Below are 23,611 nucleotides of genomic sequence, written 5' to 3'. Positions count from 1 at the left end.
AGGCTTCGAGGGGGTGGGGAAAGGTAGCTGATGCCAAGGGCTCAAGTAGAAAGAAAATGTTTTGAGAATGATGATGGCAACAAATGTGCTTGACACAATGGATGGATCTTTGGATTGAGATAAGAGTTGTGTGAGCCCCCAATAAAAAAAATTTATAAAACCAAACCAGTTCATCACAAAGCAGTGTCATTAAATTGAGAATGCATCTGTTTTGGCCACTGTATGGTTTCCCTCAAAAAAAATTTTTTTTAACCATCCTAGCCTCAGTTTTCACAAATAAATAGGGCCAATCATAGTTGGCAGACTAGAAAATACCTTATTCTCTCTGAAAAAGAAGATTGAGGTACTGTGTTATCTCAGCTCTGTTGTAGCTTTATTTCTACTTATATATAGTGTTCAGTACAACACTATGGTTGTGGTGGTTGGTGCTGGTATTAGTAGATGTATAGTTAAGAAAAGATCCATCCCACTTGTTTTCATTAGGTCTTGTAACTGATCAAACACTCCAAGACACCCTGTTGACAATATTCCAGACTCCCAGTAGTGTTACTTGTAATGTGTAGTCTTGGAGAGTAATAATATATTAGTACTTAAAAGATGAATTTTTTGAGCTTTGTCAGAGTGCAATGTGAAAGTATGAAATTAAAATGAACAAGAAATTTAATTAGCTTCCTCAAGGTATTTGTAGACTTGAAAGAAAACATTTAGTAGTAAATCAAAAGAGGAGACTCAAAAAAGAATGATAAACATTAACTAAGATAAGGATTGGGAAAAAAAAACCATTGAGAGCCCTGGCCTCTCTGATTCCTTCCTCATCACACACTTGGTTAAAAGAACTTTTTTGTCCTGTTTGTAAGCTAGTAATGATCCTTAAAGTACAAGTAGGTGTGTAATATATTTAGGTCAGAGAAAATAAGTTCATAAATAAAATTAGAATGAAAAAGGAAGCAAGGTTATTAATAAAATCCTCTAAAGTCTTCTGAATTTCTGAAAATTTCCTCATTTCCTATATTGTAGAAATTGTCAACTGGGAGTGGGGTACACTCTAAAACCATCTATGGAAATACTTCTTAAACTCTAAAGAGATTGAATCAAAATTTTATCAAGGAATAACTTCCAGGAGAAAACGTCCTTAATTATTTTTTACTTGTCATTTTGTCTGATTGAGAAGCCGTTTTCTCTCTGATGTTAGATTGATATTAAATGGGAAATTCTTCATTTTGTTTCTACTGTTGGGAAAATGTTTTGTACATTACTTAGGGAAATTAGCTGACTATTCAAGGGCGACTCAGTAGATATGAAGAAAATGGTGTGGGGTGAGGTAGGTAGGTAAAGGACAAATCATGGGACTATATTTCATGGAATAGTAATGTAGCTTTATTGTATAATCCTGTCTTTTTATAAAAACAGATATGCATAAAAACTTAGACCTTATTCCCAAAGACCAAATAAACCACAAAACTGGAATTAGTCATCATGGAGTCCTAGTTTGCCCTTCGTTAGCATTGAATTCTGTGCTTTTCGATACAGCCTTTCTGTTATTTTTCCAAGGGGAACTTTTTTTCTATGACTAGAATCCATTTTTTGTTTATTTTTTTTGTTTCTGGTTGTGCCATAATTTATTTAATAAATCCTGTATTGATGGCCAGTTAAGTTGGATGTGACTTTTAAATGTTTTTTAGTCTAATATTTATATTGTATTGCTGAGGACTAATACTGTTCTGAAGTAAATTGATCATAATCAATTTGAATATGTTTTCTTATAGCAGAAAAAGAAAACTAAGAATTTCAATCCACCAACACGTAGAAATTGGGAAAGTAATTATTTTGGAATGCCTCTTCAGGATCTGGTTACAGCTGAGAAGCCTATACCACTATTTGTTGAAAAATGTGTGGAATTCATTGAAGACACAGGTAAGATGAAAGCTTTGATACAAGAAATTTTATTTAAGATAACACATTTGCTACATTGACAACTTCTCAAATTTGTGAAACTTGAGAATTTCACAAATGACAGTTTAATCTGTTAAAGCTAAAATTTTAGAAGAAGTTTATTCTTATGGCTAGATTAAATATTGTAGTGTTAACTCTGTAACTAGCTAATAATTGAAATAAATTTTGATGTTGGCCAATACTGCTTTGTTAGACTTCTAATTGAATTTAATAAATGAGTAGGTTTAAATACTAAAATGTTAAACTTATTCTGCATTGAAAACAACTCGACCGAAAGTAAGTTTTTTATTCAAGCTGTAGTTGTGGTTTGAATTGATAATAAGAACATTTTCAGTGTTTTTTAAGTCCAAACAATACTACTTATTACACAATTTTTCCTTTAAACTTTATATTGATATTTACAGCTGTAAGAAAGTTTCTTGTTCTATTTGTGATGTGACTATTATGTAGTACTGGTTTGAATACTTTTTATAGGATTTTAGTTGTATTTTTAAGGAGTATTATAGATGTCCTCACTATTTTGAAAACTTGCTCTTCTGTTTATTTTATCCAATGGAAACTACTATCTGAGGGTTGGCCCAGCCAAAGGTGGAGAATGGTGACAAAAGGTTTAAGAGTGTTAAGTACATTTTCCATGAACACAGCGGTTAAGCTTGAGATTTTAGTGATTGGACCACAAATTTTAATAGTTTGGAAATATGACCTAATTCAGTTTTTGCATTATTTGTCTTAAACTTGTTTTATAATACATGATTCTATTCATAAGGAAACATTAAGTTGTCCACGTTCTTTTCTAGCAAGCCATGCTCATCATTATCCTTTGGTCTAATTTTCAGAAAAGTTTTATGTTTAATAAGCTGTTAATGTTAAAAATGCTAATTTTCAGTAGTTCTTTTAATCCAGTTAAAATAAGGAAGTGGAATATAGAGAAACACTGTTAGACACAAGTATTATAGTTAAAATATATATTTCTCTACTTTAAGATTTTGTTGTTAGATACTGTCAAAGTCAGTTCTCTTAGCACCCACATTGAAACATTGCCTGGTCTTCAACCGTCATAGTTGATGTTATGGATGACCCCCTTTTTGCAGCCATTTTGAGGCCATCACACTATAACAGACTGACAAGTGGTCGCTCTTTGTGTTACGCTGGCTTGACTAGAAAAACAAATCCAATGACAATCATATGGGTAAGAAAGAGCGTTATAGCAAGAAATAATTGTATATCAGGAAAACACCCCAGCCCAGTCTAACTCAAGTCCATAAGTCTGAAACTAGTCCATAAGTCTCTCTGCAGACTCACAGTCACAAGCAATGATGCAGAAGAATACAGGAAGATCACAGGCTTCTGGATCCAGTGGTAGTGGAAGCATCCCAGGGCTGGTGCAGATTGGTGTGTTTTACCAACAGGAAGGTAAAGGCAGAGAGGAAAGGGGAGGCCACACCCACAAGGAGGCACCATCAGTCTGTGACCTGATTGATAGACTAGACTCCACCCCTACACTTTTACACCTTCTAGTTGACACGGAATTATGTAACTACTACACCCTTCTAGATAATCAGTACTAATTTATAGAGCCTACATTTGTATAACTCCTTAATCTTTTTTTCCCTTCAGCAAGTATTTGAAAAGTATGTAGTAGGCAAATTCCTATCTCTATTCACCTTTTAAGATAGAAACATAAAGATTCTTATAATAGTAGCTTTCTGCTTTGGGTTTAAAGACTTCTTTTTTTTCTCATAATATTTTATGCCTTAATGATAACAACTGGGCAATTTTAAAATAAAGTGATATAAAATTTTTAAATCAAATTATTAGAAACTAATAAATTGGCTTTTTATAATAAAAAATACTTTGTGAATATTTTATACTACTTTGATTTGGTAAAATTAAATTTAGTCCAATTCTTAATTGGAAGTTGAATTCGTTTAGGTCAATTGGTAGGAAATATAAGTGCATTTATAGAAGTATATTGAGGTATATTATAAGACCACAAGAAGTTATATTAAGATTAACCTGTTTTTTTTAATCTAGTATATTTTATTTTATTTAGCTAAAATTCAGAATTCCTTAAGGATTCTTGGTGGTATGGTGAACTCTGAGTTTAGCTAATAGCCACAAGGTTTTGTAGTTCAAGCCCACCAGCTACTCTGAGGAAGAAAGATGAGGTTTGTCTGGCTGTTCTAAACATTTAGTCCTGAAAACCCAAAGGGGCACTTCTACTCTACCCTATAAAATCACTGAGTTAGAATTGATTTGATGACAGTGATATTTTTGTTTGTTTTGTTTTTTAAAATTCAGCTTAGAACGCTCAATATGACATATAGCACTAATATTTATAACAGAACTTAAAGTAATGTAAACTTGTGGCATATACCTGTTGTTTTTAAATTTTACATGATTATAGATTTCTGTGATGTATAAATGATTGGTAATTTTGTTATTATATATAATCAGTCCCCTTGTTTATAAGACTAAATTTGTACAACCTTGAAGAAAATATTAGGGTAATTGTTAATTTTTTAAATAATTTTTCTGGTTTTGGTGAAATTTTACAGAGTAAATGAAGATATACTTTGATAATTTTTATGTAAGTTGTTTAATGAGAATTACCTTTTCCACAATATGAGGTGATACCCCCCAAAAAGGAAGCCCCCCTCCCAACCTCCTAAGCTATGTATTTAAATTTTTTTACAAAACCACATTATCACCTTCAAAGTACTCTCTCCATTACACTTAATACATTTGTCAAATATGCTATTTCATTCTTGCAAACTCATCTGTTTGGATGGCTGACAGCACCTCCTTCCTTTTTTTCTTCACTTGTTCTACATCTTGAAATCGCTGCCCTTTTATGTCCCTCTTCATTCAGAAACAAAAGGAAGTCGCATGGAGCGAGGTCAGGTGAGTAAGGTGTATGGGACAAGAGAGGCATGCTGTTTTTCTAAAAAAATCTGATGGACTGAAATGGTTGTGTGAGCAGGTACATTGTTGTGGTGACAACCATTCCTCTGTCTGCCACAAATCAGTCCTTTTTGTCGCATACTTTTACTCTATCTTCTCAGAACCTCTAAATAGAAAGCTTGATTAACAGTCTGACCTGGTGGAACAATCTCCACATGTACAAGTCAACATTTTTGTCTGAAAAGTCGTCAGACATCCAGAAGGAGGTTTGTCATAAATCCACATTTCATTTTTTTTTTCAAACGAGAAAACCACTCATACACTCAAGTTTTTCCCATTGTGCTGTCCTTGTAAGTAGTGCACAACATTTTCTGCAGCATTTTTCCCCAAGGAGGAAAAAGTATTTCGTAGCCACACACTGTGGTTTTAAATCTGCCATCACAAAAATGAAGTTCAAGTGAGACTACTTTTACCAAAAAAAATCACTGTGACCAGAGAACCTTCTCAGGAGATACCACTGAGTCCACTAACTTACAGTGAATCGCTGAATAGTTGCCTAGCAGTAAAAATGCATACTACAAAAGCTCTGCGCCGCCCAGCACAATTCCAGGATTTTGGGGGTATTCCGTCGTATGTCAACAATCTCTTGAATGTGTTCCAGTTCCATTTCCAGTGCTGTGATTTTCCTACTCACTTACCTTCCCATCTTTACTATGGTATAAATGTTGACCTGTCTCATTTGGATGGGTTTTTAGTAGAGCACTGTACTTCAGGTGATATCTATAGTATAGTTTGAGTTTTAGATTGCAGGAGTATCTCTGCAATAATCCCAGGGAGTCCTTTGGTCCAGTAAGTCTGACCTTTCTTAAGAATTTGAACTTTGTTCATATATTTTTCTTTCATTTTATTTAGCACCATCTGTTGTGATGCTGATCACTATCTTCTTGTTCTGACCTTGGTTAGATAAGACATGCCTCCTGTAGGCTGTTAGCCCCTAGAGTGGTTTCTTTGAGGCTTTGGTGTCCTTCCTCTTTTGCTCTTAGTGAATAGAGATCAACAGCTATATCTTCAAATGGCTGCTTAAAACTCTTTAAGAGACTACCCACCATATATACTCGTGTATAAGCCGAGTTTTCCAACACATTTTTAATGCAGTTTGTGCGGTAAAATTAAGTGTCTCAGCTGATACATACAGTACATAACCTCGCTAGAATGCAGAACATGAACTTTGTGAACTATATTATTCCAGTTGACTGAATTGTCCCTTGAAACTAAGGTCTGAAACTTTCACACATAGGAAACTGATCTCACAAGGTGTGTGTCGGAGAATTATAATTGTGTCTTCTGTGAATATATTAAGGAGCCCTGATGGCCTAGTGGGTTATGCATTGAGCTAACCACAAGGTCATCAGTTTTAAACCTGCTGAGGGTCCACAGGGAAAAGATAAGGCTCTCTGCTTCCAAAAAGATTTAAAGTCTCAGAAAGTGAAATGGGTAGTTCTATTCTGTCTCATAAGACCACTATAGGAATTGACACACAGGAATCAACTTGACGACAGTGAGTTTGAATAAATATCCAAGGCACCTTTATAAATATTCCATGAAAAAGTCAAATGAACTTTTTGAAGCCCCTTTATATGTACCTGCATACACATATCTATACTTAAACATACAAATAGATCTTTCTGTGTATGCATACATACACCTATATTTAAAGCACACCAATTTTAAGAGTTTTGATGAGTCTGTGATCATGTTAATACCACCTCTGTCATGATGTAGGGCATAACCCTCAAAAAGTTCCTTCTGGCTATCTTTTCAGTTAATCTCATATCCTCACAGCCTTTGACAACCAATAATTTGCCTTCTGTCACTATATTTTTTGCCTATTTTATAATTTCATATAAACGGGTTCACTTAATATGAAGATAAGTACAAAAGTCTTGGTAAAAAATAAGCTTTTATTAAACAAAAATACCAAGTTGTCTTCTTACCAAGCCTATAAATAGTTCTGAACAGGCAGTGTTTTCATCTCCCTAGAGAAGGGGTCCTCAAACTATGGCCCACGGGCCACATGCGGCCTGCTGAGGACATTATCCCACCCGCCAGGTGTTTTTGTCCAGTTTGGTTTTTTTTTTAATTCAAAATAAGGTATGTGCATTGTGCGTAGGAATTTGTTCATAGTTTTTTTTTTTTTAACTGTAGTCTGGACCTCCAATGGGTTTGAGGGACAGTGAACTGGCCCCTGTTTAAAATGTTTGAGGACCCTGCTCTATCTAGACCAGTGGTTCTCAACCTTCCTAATGCTGTGACACTTTAATACACTTCCTCAGATTGTGGTGACCCTCCAACCATAAAATTATTTTCATTGCTACTTCTTAACTGTAATTTTGCTTCAGTTAAGAGTCAGGCCACTCCTGTGAAAGGGTCGTTCAACACTCCCACACCTCTCCCCCAGAGGTCGCGACTCACAGGTTGAGAACTGCTGCTGTAGACTCTCCTAAAGAATTTTTTTACTCTGACACCATGATAGGACTCGTGTTCCTTTAAATGGTCTTTGAGTTAGAGTTGCAAAAAAAAGTGAAGGGGCAGATCAAGGTTGGAGGGTGGGTGGAATTAAGGTTTCCCAGGGTCATGATGGAAAAAAAGAATCCTTGGAACAACACTCTGGCCTTTTTCCACCAATGCAGTTTTCCATTTTTATTAAATTTTTTCATAAATCTCCATGATCATGCTTTGTCCTTCCAGAAAGCCTGACTGCCTGAGGGTATGATTATCTACATCTTCTGTTAATTATTAGAAATAATAAGTAATCTGTAGAGAAGGTAATTGGACTAATGGTTTCTTGGGTATATGTCTGGAGAGATTGAGTTGAAACGGGTAGCTAATAACTAAGTCTAAAAAAAAAGAGAATGTTCTAAAATTGTGGTTATTCTGCAACTCTTGATGTGATTGACTTGATGATATATAGATTATATGCCAGTAAAACTGTTTAACAGAAAGAACTCAATGGGAGCTTAATTCTATGTGAGGACTCTTAAATGTTTTTGAGCTATCACTGTCATCAATAATGTTCTGCAAACTAGTCAGCATTTAAGTTCCAATATTGTTCCCTCCTTTAGTCTTGGGTTTTATTACTTATAATTCTTGGATCACCCAGGCTGCTGTGCTTCTCTTATGTGAACTTAGTTGTCACTTCACTTAGCTGCTTGTTTTAAGAAGAGCCTTTAAGATCCCAGAAGCTATTCTTTCTGATAGCCAGCCACCTTCTGAAATCTTCTCCACATTTTGGTATGTGCTCATAGATTGGGTGATTTCTTTGTATATTGAACCAGAACCACATCATAAGAACTAACTGTTCTCAGAAAATAGCCTTTTTGATAATTGTGCTTTATAAATTGCCTTTAACTGCAACTATAGCTCCCTACCTCCACACCACAACCCCCAAAAGGGCAAGAAAGATAAACATTTCCTACTAAAAATATCTAGAGAATGGGTAACTGATAATTCAATTGAGTGCAGCACGGAACCTTAAGTGTATCATTGCACTTAGGTAAATACTATACAGTATACTGTACCTGAAACAAAATTAGTATATGTAATAAGTTTTCTTTTAGCACTGATGTATTCAGGGGCAGTGGGTTATTTAATGTGACTTTTAGCCAAATCTTCTCTTTAACTCCCACCAAATAACCTTTTCATGCATGGGTCCCGTAAAAAATTAGGGAAAGATTCTGTTATGATTTACCTGTAATTGTGAACAGAATTTCCTGGGGTGGCACATCTTGCTGTGTATAAATTGAGCCTTTGGAAAAGCAGGAGGAAGGAGGGATCTCATTACCAGGAAGAGCCAGGAGTGGAGTATGTTGTCTGGACCTGAGATCCCTGTGCAGTGAACCTCTTGGATTCAGAAGACAGCTCTAACATGGGAGGAGCAACAGCAGAACCAGAAACTGGAACATTAAGCAGTGATGGACCTCCCATCCTACAGCAAATAAAGCAAAATCCTTTTTTGCAGGAAGCTGGCTTTTGGAGTGGGTTGCCATCAGACACTTAATCCAAGTTGCTGGGTTTGTTGACCCATGGAGCTTCAGCTGAGTAACATTAGGTTTATACTGGAGTGATATATTGCTTTTGGCATTTATTAGCAGACCTGAAAGAACTTTGTAACATATCCTGATAAACAGCTACCCGGAGCATTACAGCTTATTCATTTACCTAATTAATCATGAATTTTGTCTTCAAGTTCTATGTAGCCATTGCAATAGATACTAGAACCTATAGATAAAAATAGAGAACACTAATTAAAATAACACAATTTATACGTAAAGTCCATTGGAGTTTATTTAGTTGTTTTAATTGTAAATTCATTTGCAGAAAAATAGCTGGCTGCACAGGTTAATTTTGGCTTGAAGTAGCCAATCATTAAGTGTTAAGCATTGTTCCCCCAAATCTTTAGCCCTTGCCTACTATCAACCTACTTTCTATCTATATAGAGAGATTTACCTATTCTGAATACTTCTTATAAATGGAATTATACAGTAGATGCTATTTTTTAAACATCTAGCTCTATCACTGAATATGATGTTTTTTTGAAGTTCATCCTTGTAGCATGTTACTAGAACATTGCTTTTTATGGCTATGGTATAATCCAGTTCACACTTGTACCACATTGTGTTTGTTTATTCCTCTGTTGAACATTAGAACTATTTCCTCCTTTATGTGAATGGTGCTGCAATGAGCATTCATGTAAAGTACCTGGTTTCACTTTTTTGAGTATATGTTTATGAGTGAAATTGCCAGATGATATGGTGAATCTGTGTAAATGCTTCTGAGGAACTGCCAGATTGTTTTCCATAACAGGTGCGTCAGTTTACATTCCCACTTCTGAGGTATTTTGAGTTCTAGTTTTTCTATATCATTGCCAGTGTTTGTTATTTTCATTGTTTTGAGACTATACTAATATAAGTGTGGAGTAATGTCTCCTTGTGGTTTTGATTTCTTTTGCTCTAAAGACTGGTGGTGCTGAGCCTCTTTTCACATATTTATTGACCATTTGGGTTCAATTTGATAAAAGCTTAAATTATTTGGGGTTTTGTTGTTTGTATTTCTGGGTTGTTGTTTTTTTTGTTTTTCCCCTAAAAATACAATGCTATATCCAAGGTCAGGAAGATTTAACCTTGCATTTTCTTAGGTGTGTTTTAATAGTTTTAGTTCATACAAGTTTGATTCATTTTGAGTTGATTATATGATGTAGTTATTAAAGATACCATCTTTCCCCCTGTTTAATGATTTTGGCACCTCAGTCAAAAGTCAGTCAACCATAACTGTATGAGTTTATTTCTGGACTCTCATTTTCACTCTTGGTCTATATCAGAAGGGTTCATAAAGTTCCATGGGAAATGGAATTAAAAGATTTCATATATACTTGAGTATAAGCCGACCATAATATCACCTAATTTTACCACAAAAACTGCATTTAAAATGTGCTGGAAAACTCTGCTTATATAGGAGCATATTTGGTAATAGAATCCACCCTGCCCCCATCAACTTGAAGCCCTCTTATTTATGTTGTTGTGAATGCAACTGGTTTCTAATTTCATTTTTAGGTTATTTAGTACTAGTGTTATATAAAACTCCCATCTGTTTTCTGTGTATTAATTTTGTATCATGACATTTTTCTGACTGCATTGTTTAGCTCCAGTAGCTTTTTTTTGGTCATTTCATAGAGGTCACAATTAGAATGAACTCAACTATAGTGAGTAAGCTTTCTTGTGGGATTCTTTGGGACATATAAGATTATGTCATGTGCCTTCTTACTGCCAAGGTAGAAGTAGAAGTCCAATCAGCCTTCATTGACCTCTGAAGTAGAAGGGTAGGGTGCCTCTTAATTCAGGGTGATAGTGCAAGTTCGAGCTTCACTTATCCTCTGGTAATATTCTGAGGAAGGAGCAAGAGTGGGTTCTTTGTTACTCTGGGATCATGGTAAAAGCCTAGTTTTCCACTTAACCTTTCCTGATGGGATAATTAAACATTCCATGGTGTTTGACTCCCAAAAAAGTCAAAAATCACTGTCATCGAGTCAGAGCTGACTCATAGTGACCCCTGTGGGTTTCCAGGATTGTAGCTCTTCACAGAAATAGAAAGTTTAGTCTTTCTCCTATTGATAGACTGATTTTGAACAGTCAACGATGAGAATCGCAGTCCAAACAATAACCACTATATCACCAGGACTCCAGTGGTATTTGATTAGAAAAGACTATTATTGAATGGCAATCATGGTGCTTCTTCCTCTCCTCCTGGTTTTTTGTCTTGCTGACCTGTACCTTTTTCAGTCCTCTCTCTGGAAAGACCTGGTTTCTCTTGATTGCATCTGCCTGACCACTTACATACTTCTCTGTGTGAAGTACAGGACTGCATAGCAGGCAAATAGGAACCCCAAGGAACGCACTGTAGTGTTAAGTCCCAGAAGCCCTTAAGTAGTTAACCTTCTCACTTTCTTAATTTTGTTTTTACGTGTTACATTCAGAGGTCTTAGCTATATGTAGTGTGGGAGGAATGCATAGAAATAAATGTATTTATCTTGTATGAGACAGGATCTCTTATATGGTTTAAAATTAAAAGTCCATTAAGAACTTATTTTAAAATGAAATGATCAAAAGTTAATTCATTCTTAAACATATATTACCAACACATTGTTATAACTTACGAAGTTGTACGTAGTTGTATTTAGTTTAAGTATATTCCTCGTTGTAGATACAGATTTGTATATAAAAGCATTTATTTTTTTCCTTAGGGTTATGTACTGAAGGACTCTACCGTGTTAGCGGAAACAAAACTGATCAAGACAATATTCAAAAGCAGTTTGATCAAGGTAAAATGATTGTTTTATTGTTTTCCTTTTTGGAATTTCTTGAAGGGGAAGATTTATTGTAATTTTAAAATCTCCCTAGGAATGTAAGGAACAAAAACAATTGACATGTAAGATTTTCCTAAAAAAAACCAAAAACCCAAGATATCCATCAAGCAAACCTTTAGGACAGAGTAGAACTGTCGCTGTGGTTTTCCATTGTAGCAGAAAGCGTCTTCCTTCTCCTATAGTATGCTTGCTGGGTTCAAATTACTGACCTTTTGGTGAATAGTCCAACATGTAACCCACTATTCCAGAATTATTAATTAAACAAATAGTACTGTCAAGGAACTAAATAACTTAAGTACACTCTAAGGACAAGTCCATACTATAGAGTTGTTTGGTATTAAGGAGTTGAGAACCTGCAGTCTTGGGATTTAAACAGGTCTGGTTTTGACTATGTCATTGTAGGTTGGTCAAAACAAGTACATCCAGAGCTTATTTAGGTTTACTGTAGTCCAGGAAAAGGGTCAAATGATTTAAAAGCTGTACACACAAGCAAGTGAAGTTGATTGTGTTTAAATTTTTTGTGCAAGTAGGGATTGGTTTGATTGTTTCACAATGAGGGCAAGTTTACATAAACAGAAAGATGGATTTTAAACCAAGAGAGCACTGCCACTCCTAAAGCTGAGGACTCACTGCAGTACTTTGAATATTGTGCCTCTCCACAGTCCTGTCAATAATTCAATCTCCTACACCAGGATTCTGAAAGAACTCACCATACCATTCCAGGTCTTTGACTCATAATTTTCTGATTCCAGTTATTTGCTGAATCTTCAAATTTTGAAAGTTCAGATCTGTTTGTTTTGCCTTGCCAGGCATAATTAAACCAGTTCGTATCAGTTGAAAGCCCTGTTTAAAGGACAAATGGAAACTGTCTGTTCGTAAGATGTTAGTAATCCCGGGTCAAAGAAATTATAAGAAGTATAGGTAGTATCAAGTAGAAATAAGTGCTATGAAATTGCTCTTGCAATGGAAGGGAAAAAAGTGATGCTCGTAAAAGGAAGCAATTTGATCAAGAAACTATAATACTGTAGTTTTTAATGTAGGTATAAAATCAGAAGAGCTAGTAAATAAGGAATTGAGGTACTAAAAAGAAAATCTAGGTATTCAAATAACGTCCAGAGAGTGGGCTAGATTTTGTTTTAGAAATGATTGAGAAGTTAAGTCTTATCCTGAGACTATAGGGAATAGTTGAAAACAATGTATTTTGAAGTAAGTGATTATTTTATTGCACATTTGTCTTCACTCTGTCTCCTCCTATATATAATTCATGTCTTTACCTCAGAAGCTGTCTTGCAATTAAACTGACAGTTACTGAATCCCTACCATAAAAATTAGAAAAGCAGTATGATGATGGGCCGGCAACTTTATATTATCAAGTATGTTAAACACTTGTTCAAGTTGTTTTTCAAAATTATGGACTTGAAAAAAATATATGTGGAAAATGGAATTCAGGAGATAGTAAAAAAAAATACAAACTTTATCGCAGTGCAAGCCCTGTTTTGGTCAAAATGCTGTTGTAAATAATAATGTGAACGATTTAGTCCATCATTATAGAATTGAATTCCCTGGGATTTTAGCCATTTAAGTAGTCTTTTTTACGTTATTAAGGGAAAATGCACTTTTAACGATTTTTAAGATTAGGAAAATAAAGGGAAGTTAGAAGGAGCCAAATCAGGGTTGTAAAGTAGATATCTAATGATCTCCCATTTAAAAAAAAATCACTACATTTGATGAGAGAAATAAGCAGGAGCATTATCAATCTGTGGAGCTCTCCAGTGATGCTGTCCAGAACATTCTCTGCTAAAGCTTTGTCAGACTTTCTCAAAACACTGTTAGCAAATAGTGTCATTCTTTGGCTTGCCAGGAAATCCATAAACAAAATGCCTTGCGTATCCTAGCATGCTCTGTTGTGTGACCTTTGCTCTTGACTAGCCCATTCTCTGTAGACTGGGCTACTTCACTTCTTGGTAGCCATTTTTTTGTCTTAAGATCGTACTGGTCAAGCCATGTTTCATATCCTGTTATATTCCTTGCAAGAAATGCAGCCGAATCTTGATCCAACTTGTTTAAAGTTTCTGTAGAAAGCTCTGATCTTGTCTGCAGGTAATCTAGGCGCAGTTGTGTCCAGAGAGCAGAAAGTTTTCTCAACTTTAATTTTTCAAAGTTGTGTAAGCTGAGCCAATTGAGATGTGTCTATAATGTCAGCTGTCATTTCTGATATTAATCGTTAGTTCCTCTTTAATTAGGGACACACAAGAGTGTTTCCTCTCAAACCGATATTTCTGCAGGTTTCATCCTTTTGTCTCATCCTTCTTAAATCAAGTTGTTTATCTGGTTTCTTTGAGTCATTGTCTCCATAAAATTTTGTAAAGCACAATGATTTCACCATTCCACCCATGCTTCACACCGAGTTTGATCCTTGGTCCTTCAATTTTAATACAGTTCACCTTGCTTTTTCAAAATGATACCTTAATGCTTCTTGATGCTTAAAACTAGACCCTATTGTAACATGTTATAGTCAGTGCAAGTTTATTTTGGTACAAGAAAATCTGAAATCCATGCATACTTTTATCAAAATGGATTTTCCATAAGCTTTTTTGTAATCTCTTGTGTATATAAATATATTATGAACGTTATATTAAAATTGTATGTATAAATGCAGTTACCTAGTTAGCCAATCATTTTCTATATTAAGTCTTTGCTGTTTTTATAGTTTTTACTTTAATATGAGCTCAAATTTTTAAATAGTGATCAGAGGTTTTGTAATCTTGGAATAGCAAAAGATCTAAATTTGACATGAAACCTTGCCAGCATGAATTAAGATAGTAAACTGCTGTTTAAAAAGCAGAAATTCCATAAGAGAAAGTGACAAATTATTTGGGGGAGAATATGGATTACCTATGCTAACTTAAAGGATTCCTGTTGACCCTCTTGGGTAAGCGTTGAACTGCAAACAGTAGAGTTGTTGGTTCAAACTCACCAGCCATTCCATGAGAGAAAGATGAGCCTGCCTTTGTTAAGATTGTATAGCCTCAGAAGCCCTATGTAGTGTCTTTATGAATTGGAAGTGACTTGATGACAGTAGGTTTTTGTTTTGGTTGAATGATAGGTTAAGCAATTTACATCAGAAGAAAGTGGCTAATGAATATGAAAGTCTACTTTAATATTTAAAACTAAATAGTAAAATGAAGCAATTGCATTTGTTGCCAGAGCAAAAAGATTGATGCGTGGGGTGTTACACTTATCAGCTGAGACCAAACCATTTGTACCACATACGGACCTTGTTAATGCCAGCATCTCTTGAATTAGACTTTCTGGGTTTATTTCTTGGTTGTGCCTCCTTTGGCCTTCGTACCCCAGGCTACTTAATATCTTTAAAACTCAATTACAGCATCTCTAACGATCTCTTAATGATCAGAATAACTATAAAAAACAATGAAATAATGCTGAATGGAGTTTTAGGGCCCTGTATTAAAATGTTTATTGGGTACCAGCTATTTAAGTATTTCTTATTCTTAAAAAATTAAGTATAGACATGAAAGAGTCAAATAAGAATTTTTATGTAAAATCCCTCTTGCCTTTATGGGCTTGTCTAAATGCTTTTATGTAAACAAGAGAAAATAGATATTACTAAACGTTAGAAGTTCTTTAATACAAGCTTTTTGCTTATAACAGAGAACAATTCTTATTTTTGTTCGCTCATCTATGATCTGTATAGCTTAATAGATATTTGTGGGGTTGTCAGGTGCAAATGTACATTAAAACAATGGGGCGAGAATTTCTTTAAAGAAAGGATTTCAATGAAAAGACCAATTTAGTTTAGACATCCTATTATAAATATAAAGTTTATCAAATACATTGTTGATTAACATTTTAATTTTGTTTTATAGATCATAATATCGACCTAGTTTCAATGGAAGTAACAGTAAATGCTGTAGCTGGAGCTCTTAAAGCATTTTTTGCAGATCTGCCAGATCCTTTAATTCCATATTCTCTTCATCCAGAGCTGTTGGAAGCAGCAAGTAAGTATAAATCTCCCCTTTTTTAAAAGGGGTATATTAGCAGCACTGCTTTGATAAGGATGTTTAAAGTGTTGAAATCAGTCATGCGCCAGATTACATAGCTAGTAAAATTCAACTTGCTAAAACTGTGTTTTTAAAAACCTTTTCCTTTAAATCTAAGTAAAATTAGAATCCCTTGGGGGCAGCTTCTGAGAATATTGAGTTTTAACTGGTTTTCCAGGTGTTTTATATGATTCTAGAGTTTGAGAATTATTAACCTTCCTAATATGGTTCAAATATATTCTTGATTGTCTCAGAAACCATTATCAAATATTATTTAAATTAAACATACCATACTAATTCCCAACACATTAATTTTCCAGAAATCTTGGACAAAACAGAGCGTCTTCATGCATTGAAAGAAATTGTTAAGAAATTCCATCCTGTAAACTATGATGTGTTCAGATATGTAATAACACATCTAAACAGGTAATTTTATTTTGTTGTATTTTATAGATAAAACTCACTACACTTTTCCAAGTGTTTAATTTTATAAATTAAACAGTATTTTTTTTAGCTTAGATTTTTAATAGAAGAATCTTATTTAAAAGGGTAAAGGATAATTTTAAGTTTAAAAAGACATAATTAACTTTACCAACTTATTTATAATTGAGAAAATCGAGACTTGGAAAAATTTTGTTTGAAGTCACAATAAGTGAAAAATTTGAAGGTTGATTTGCTTTCGGTGTCACTGTGTTGCCTTTGTATGTTTTGTTTATTTGGGGCATTCCACATAGGGAAATCTAATCAAAAACTTATTTCTAATTAACCTATTGCCTCGGTGGTCTTAATTGTGTTGATCTTGACATACTTTTTTCCTACAACTATACTCCCCTTAAACCTGATTACTTTGTCTTGATGTTCTTAACGATAAAATAAGACTGACACCCCATAAAGTTGTTCTCAGGACAAAGCCAAAAGGCTAACCCCATTGTTATTAAGTTGATTTCAACTTCTTGTGGTCCTGTAGGACAGAGTAGAACTACCCCTTAGGTCTTCTAAGACTGTAAGTTTGACAAGCACAGAACACCACACATTTTTACCCCTGAAGATCAGCAAAACTTTTGGCTAAAACTTGAGCACTTACCCACCGTGCTACCAGGCTCTTTTTTTGTCAGGGTTAAATAGGATTATTAATATGTACGGCTTTTTTCCTCCCCTCAGAAGTCTACTTATAACATTTCTTGATGACATTTTAATGAACGGAAGTTTTTTCATGTTTGTTTTTCATTAACACTGTTGAGTTGCTAATCCTAATCATGTTAATTTGGTACCTCTTAAAGAGATTGTTGATGTTTAAGTTTGATTTTTGCTATCAAAATACTGTAAAATCTTACATGTTTTATAATTCCTCCTTAAAAGTCTGCTCTTACAACAAAAACCAAAACTGTATTCATATATTTTGGTGTAATTTGTGAAATTTAATTATTTTTGAAAACTACAGTACTGTGCAAGTGATCTGTGGTTTGTTTTTTCCTTACATAATGTGCACAAGGTGCTGTAGAGTTAATACACACAATGCACAATCTAGGGATAGTTTTTTGTTTGTTTGGCTTAGTGTTCCAGAAAGGCAGCCACCATGGCTCAGTGGTTAAGAGCTCGACTGTGGTAGTTCTGAGGCATCAATCACTGTACAAGAGACAGATGTAGCAGTGTGTGTATGTAAAGGTTTTCATTGATGTCAAATGGGTGCTAGCCCAGGGAGTATAGAGGACAAAGTAGAATTGCCTTAACAGGTTTCTAAGACTTGTACATGTTACAGAGGCAAACTGCCACTTTTTCACCCAAAGAGTATCCATTTGGTTCAAGCCATCATCACCTTTATGCTTACCAGCTGAGTGAACTTACCCGCTGCACAACCTTAGAAATCCTATGGTTTTCCTCTGTCTTATATGTTCGCTATTAGTCTTAATTGACTCGACAACACATATTTTTGTGGTTCCCAGAGCATTTGTTAGACTTTGTTGTAAAGTATACGAGACAGACACAAGTATATTTGACACATTGAGGAATGTAGGCCGGTGTAGTTGTAGGCGAGTAAAGATGAGCAGAATAAAGAGATGAGATAAAAAGGGAAGATCGGTAGCCGATCACACACAACTGAACTACTTGAAATGCTCTCAGAGGGTGATATGTTGACTGACTTTACTGACAATCATTGAACTTTTACTGTCAATCCCAAGTGTCACTAAAGTACACTGTTGAATTAAGCTTTTTTTTTAAAGGAAGACTTTGAATGAAAGCAACATTGCATGTTATATATTGTCTGTTACTCTGAGGAGCAGAGGAATAACATGATCAGACTTAAAAAGTTTTAAGGATTGCTTGACTGTACTGTAGGAGGAATGTAATACCTCCAAGTGCTTGGACACCACGGGGGGAAAACTTTATCCATTTCATGGAGTCTACATACTAGCATAGGAACTTAATCATTAATAAATATATAGAGTGTTGCGTAAATTGCAAAGAACAGAAAGCTACTCTGGTGGAGTTGCTCTTTTATTGTTTTTATCAGGTGCCATCCAGCCTGTTCCAATTCGTATAGAAGCAAGACACCATCTAGTTCTTGAGGTCAATAGTTATTGAACTAAGTGTTCTCCATACATATATTTTTTTTTCCTCTGAACAAGCAGAAACCAATATTTTCACCTTAGATGGCTACTCAAGAGTTTTAAGACCCCACTTGTCACACAAAAAGAAGAATGTAAAATACCGCCTTTATGAACGGTGTCATGCCAATTCGCTGTGGTGTCTACCAAGACTAAGGTCCTGATCCTCCAGGTCCAGTGACTTATTTCCTCAAAGTGTTGTTCTGTCTAAGACTTTTTCAAAACCCTGTCCTAATATGCTCCACCATATTCATGGGTATATTTACCTCAAAGGTAAAAAGGTAGATGGATGGATAGGTAGGTGGGTAGATACACTACATTCCCACTCGCCCTCACATGCCTGTTCAGCCTATGTGTTTATTCAAGCATCTGCTTGTAGATCGCCGTGATTAACTATTTTACCACATTTTTACAAAAAGTTGGTGTTACTCAAAGTATTTTAATTTAAGCTCTTCACAAATATTATTATACCATATTTTAAAGCTGAGACTTGCAGCTTTTGTTTTTAGGTGGGGAGAAGGGCAGATCCTTTGCTTTAGATTAAAGTTATTTTTAAAATCTAAATGATAAGATTTACCTGCTACCCTGCATCCTTGTGGGCTTGCTTTTTAATATGTGAAAATGAGGGGATAGGCTGAAATTCCTAAGGTGCATCCTAGTTTAACAGTTTTGAGTTATCTAAGATTTGCCATCTGCAAACAAGTTTATAATGTATGATTAGGTATACATTAGTTGCATTTAAATCATTGAACTGAATATTATCATGCAAGTGTCATTTGTTACATTCAAGATCGTGTTAAAAAGATCGTTATGGGGACGTTGGCAACTAGTTGTTTTTTGAAACGTGAACATTCTGGTTGGATGTGATAATGTAATTTTTCGTAAGCTAATGAAAGATAATTGTGTATTCTCATTTTAATCAAGTCTTTTGGTGGTATTTCAAAATGGTCAAAACTTAAGGCTATCTTATTAGTACTGTGTTTCTACCTGGGAATGCTTTAAAATTTAACAACAAAGTTTCATGTGAAATGTCCATTATCTTTTAATTCGATTTTCCATGACCTTTTTGAAGCCCTTTGTAAAACCATAAGACGCCGCTTTTTTGAAAGACTAGCTTTGATAATTCTAGGAATAGATTTGTACTGCTTCTTAAAATGTAGTTTGATACATGAGAAGAAATGTGAGATTAAAATGTAAAGCTAAATAATGATATCCATCTCCATGATTTTGTAATTATAGTGGGTTTTATCAATGTCTAAGTGTTTCTTCCTTTAATTTCCAGGGTTAGTCAGCAAAATAAAATCAACCTAATGACAGCAGACAACTTATCCATCTGTTTTTGGCCAACCTTGATGAGACCTGATTTTGAAAATAGAGAATTTCTGTCTACCACTAAGATCCATCAATCTGTTGTTGAAACATTCATTCAACAATGTCAGTTTTTCTTTTACAATGGAGAAATTGTAGAAACTGCAAACACTGTGGCTCCTCCGCCCCCTTCAAACCCAGGACAGTTGGTAGAATCAATGGTACCACTTCAGTTACCACCACCATTGCAACCTCAACTGATACAACCACAATTACAGGCGGATCCTCTTGGTATTATTTAACTAGGAAATAATTGCAGAAAACCTGAAATTGGACAAAAAGCAAATCTAGACATGCATGTTTCAGGGTTTAGTAGTATACTTTGTTTCGTACTGATAATTAACATTCAAAAATAATGAGACATTTTCTTTTTAAACTCTGTGATATTCCTTATTCATTAACATTACAGATAAGACCATGTGATAAGCATGACTGGAGAGGTTTAATTTTTATAAACAAAAATAGCTATAAAATACAAAGCTGCTGCTGCATGCAACCTTACTACAATCAATATATCATTCCTGTGGCAATTTCTGTCACATTATATTGTGAATAAAATTTTTCTATAGAAATTAAATGACTTAAAAAATTCAAATATATGAAATATTAATGCTTTTCACCCTGCATTATGGCTGATTTTGTTATTTGATGTGCTAATTTGGGCTATTTAATTTACATTCTAGCAGTCTGTATAGATTACTATAAAAGCCCAGTTATGTATTTTATAATTTCAGGCTACTTATGCCTTGCTTGGGATGTTATTTGGAAGAAAGAAAAATATATATACTTGACATACTTTATATTTCTGCACATTCATCTTTACTTCTACCTAAACCTGTGGATTATTTGATGAGGGGTAAATGAGCGTATTTCTTGTACACACATGCCAAGGACATACTTGTGGTTAAAGTGAATTGATAATGTTGTGCAAAGATAGCTGTCACAAAGTCATTTCTTTATGATCCACAAGGAAGCAGACATTTTGTATACTGTTAATTCTGTAAACAGATGCATGTTCAAAAGATCTTTGATGGTCTTGTAATCTTAATCTAATATATTTTAGATATTTTAATTTTTTCCCTCTTGGGGAATACATTTAGTATAGTGTAGAAAATAGTTCATGACATTTTCATAAAAGGTTATATAACTTTTCATACATAACCATGAAATTTGTTGTAGAAAATTCTTTAAACCAAACATTTTAATCTAGGACTTTGATTTAATCTGTTCCTTGAATCTATTTTTATGTGGCCCTTAAAAAGATATCCAAAAATCCATTGCTAATATAGCAATAAAAATACTTTGGGTACTGACAGCCTCTTTGGAGTGTGTGTATATATAAAATTACAAACTTGTAGTCATCCTTTTTTTTCCTGTGATATGTTGTACTAAAATCGATGGTTTTTGCACCATATTTGTTCTAAACAATTGCTGCTTTGGGAGTTAAACCATTTGTTAGTGAAGATGCAGCCAGAACACTAAGTTATGGGGAAAGTTTTCAAAATAGATGATATAGGTAAATTGTTTTGATTTCATTTAAAAAATTTTCATAATCAAACCAGGCTCTCCCTCCCACCTCCCTTTTTTTTTTTTTCTGAAAAGGAAAAAGAATGGTTTAGTTTCTATATTTTATGTAGTGAAAAAGATTTTCATCAATGTTGGAGTAACCTTCATTCATAATGCAGTTTTAAGGTTGTTTTATGTATATTATAGTAAATCTTGAGATTCAAGGCTCTCCTAAGAATTTGATTTGCTACGTTTTTCTTGAAATAAATACTCTTTCCCAACTGTTACGTTCTAAATATTATACTTCTACTTCAAACTTCAGAATCAAAATATCAAAGTGAACCAGGCTGCTGTTAAAGTACATGTATATTATAAATTATCTTATTTGTGTTATACTCTTATATGTTATTATCTTTTCTAAGAAAACAAAGTCCCTTTTATTCCTATTGCAAAGCACACAGGAATTAAGAAAGTACAGTAATTTTTTTTAAAAATCCGGTAAATGTAGTATTCTTAACTTGTTCAATATTACTTATACCTATTGTCTATATAGCTTTAATTTATAGCTGTCAGTTTAACATTGGCATGTCTGGCAAAGAAAATTAAACTTTAAGAGTTTTATAAACTGTTTCTAGGTTGCTAAAGAATTTATTTTTCTACTATATATGATATAGACAAAGCATCAAACTATGTACAGGAAGAAAGCCTGACTGTTTCTATTGGAAGTAGCTGGAAAAAAAAATTTTCAGAACTGTTCATGTCAGTTCATTCTGTCATAACTTAGCTATTGTAATATGTGAATCCAGTTTATTTAAGCTATTCTCTTTTATACTATGTTAACTTCTGTAGTACCATTTATGTGTTATAGCTAGCATTTATCATTTTCCACATTAACTACCTTACCAACTACCCCAGTACTTTATTTTTCTGTTCATTCTATCATTGATTTGATGCACTTCATAGTGAGTCACTTATACAGTCTACATTTGGTGCAGTTAACCAGTAGATTACAGTTGATGAAAATTAAAATATGGTTTTAAAGCTCAGTCTGTTACACTGAATTGTGTTTGTTCCTGCCAAGGGTTTAGGTAAATTTTTAAGTATTAGAAATAACGATTCTAAGAGTAGAATAATATAATTAAATTTTTTTCTGATTAAGTACAGGAAAGTTTTTATTCTCTGAGGACATACCATATATGAGACTTCTTAAAGGACTGAAAGAATATTAGGTAGTCTCATACTTAATGGGAAAACACTTAAGGCATTACACTTTTCATCTCTAAATAAATGCCATCTACACATGTTGCCATTGTTTCATTTAAGGTTCAGTGCTTGTAATTTTACAATATTGGATTTAACAGTACTAGATTCACAATATAAAGAAGCGTAGTGGTACTCTTTCAAGCTTTCAGTAGATTTATTGAAAGTGACTATATCCAACAGACATATTAGGACATACAATTTAAGAACAAAATTTCAGGCACAATATGTCTTTGTTTTTAAATGGTATTTGTTAGTTCCTATTTTGATTATTTTAACATTTACGATGTAAATACTGTAGGTAATGGCAATCTAACTCAGCTGAAAAGCAGCTTTTATTTTCCATACTGTATGTAAATACTGTAGAGCTCTTTGAGGTACTGGAATTTAATTTCTAAGATCTCTAGATATAAACAAAAGGGAACAATTGGAATAAGAATGTAGGCCTTAGCTTCCATGGTGATTTTTAGTTTTTTATACAGTAATGTGATGCTATTTGTCAACTGGATATAAATATATATAATTTTAAAAAGTAAAAAGTGCTTTGTTTCTTTGTTTGCAATTAATGTAAGTTTGTGCTTCACCTACAGGATGCTGCAGTGAACTAAATATCAGTGAAGCTTATTCTGTATAAAGATGCTGTGAATAAAATATTAAGAAGCTGTATAATTTTAAGTTTTAGTTGCCTCTGTTTTTACCATTACATTGGTAAAAATCAGCAAATTTCTCCAGTAAAATATGAAAAATGAGAATTTGTATCAATAAGAAAGAAATCTAATTAGATATTCTTGAGCTTTTACTATACAATGAAAGGAAGTCCAAAATTAATTCTGGGTATATACAGATGAAAATTAGAGAATGATCTTGAAAATGATAATGAAGCACATATTTCTAAAACTCAACTGCTAATCCTAATCTGAAATTTGAGCTGTGTCTAGGATGGTCTTGAACCTCTGGAAGTATTTTGAAGCCTCTTAGGTTTGGAGTGAAGCTGCTTATGTAGACTGTAACATTTTTGTCTATGGATTGCGATT

The 23,611-nt window shown here is 34.0% G+C and overlaps 1 protein-coding gene across 5 annotated transcripts in view; it reads left to right on the top strand.

Annotated features, from left to right (window-relative positions):
* ARHGAP5 (Rho GTPase activating protein 5) overlaps positions 1-23,217 on the top strand; it is a 68,252-nt gene extending 45,035 nt beyond the window's left edge. For 4 of the 5 annotated variants that reach the window (XM_075531767.1, XM_075531768.1, XM_075531769.1 and 1 more), the window contains exons 3-7: positions 1,767-1,914; positions 11,654-11,731; positions 15,664-15,795; positions 16,158-16,263; positions 19,726-23,215. In XM_075531767.1, coding sequence (XP_075387882.1) covers positions 1,767-1,914; positions 11,654-11,731; positions 15,664-15,795; positions 16,158-16,263; positions 19,726-20,053 — 792 coding nt within the window. In that variant the 3' untranslated portion in view covers positions 20,054-23,215. Of the gene's footprint in view, positions 1-1,766; positions 1,915-11,653; positions 11,732-15,663; positions 15,796-16,157; positions 16,264-19,725 lie in introns of all 5 variants that reach the window. The other variant, XM_075531770.1, reaches the window with a different exon arrangement.
* The last annotated feature ends 394 nt before the right edge of the window (positions 23,218-23,611 follow it).

The sequence above is a fragment of the Tenrec ecaudatus genome, chromosome 14 (genome assembly GCF_050624435.1).
Source record: "Tenrec ecaudatus isolate mTenEca1 chromosome 14, mTenEca1.hap1, whole genome shotgun sequence".
NCBI lineage: Eukaryota > Metazoa > Chordata > Mammalia > Afrosoricida > Tenrecidae > Tenrec > Tenrec ecaudatus.
The sequence above is the reverse complement of the archived record's forward strand: the minus strand, read 5'-3'. Positions and strand labels throughout refer to the sequence as shown.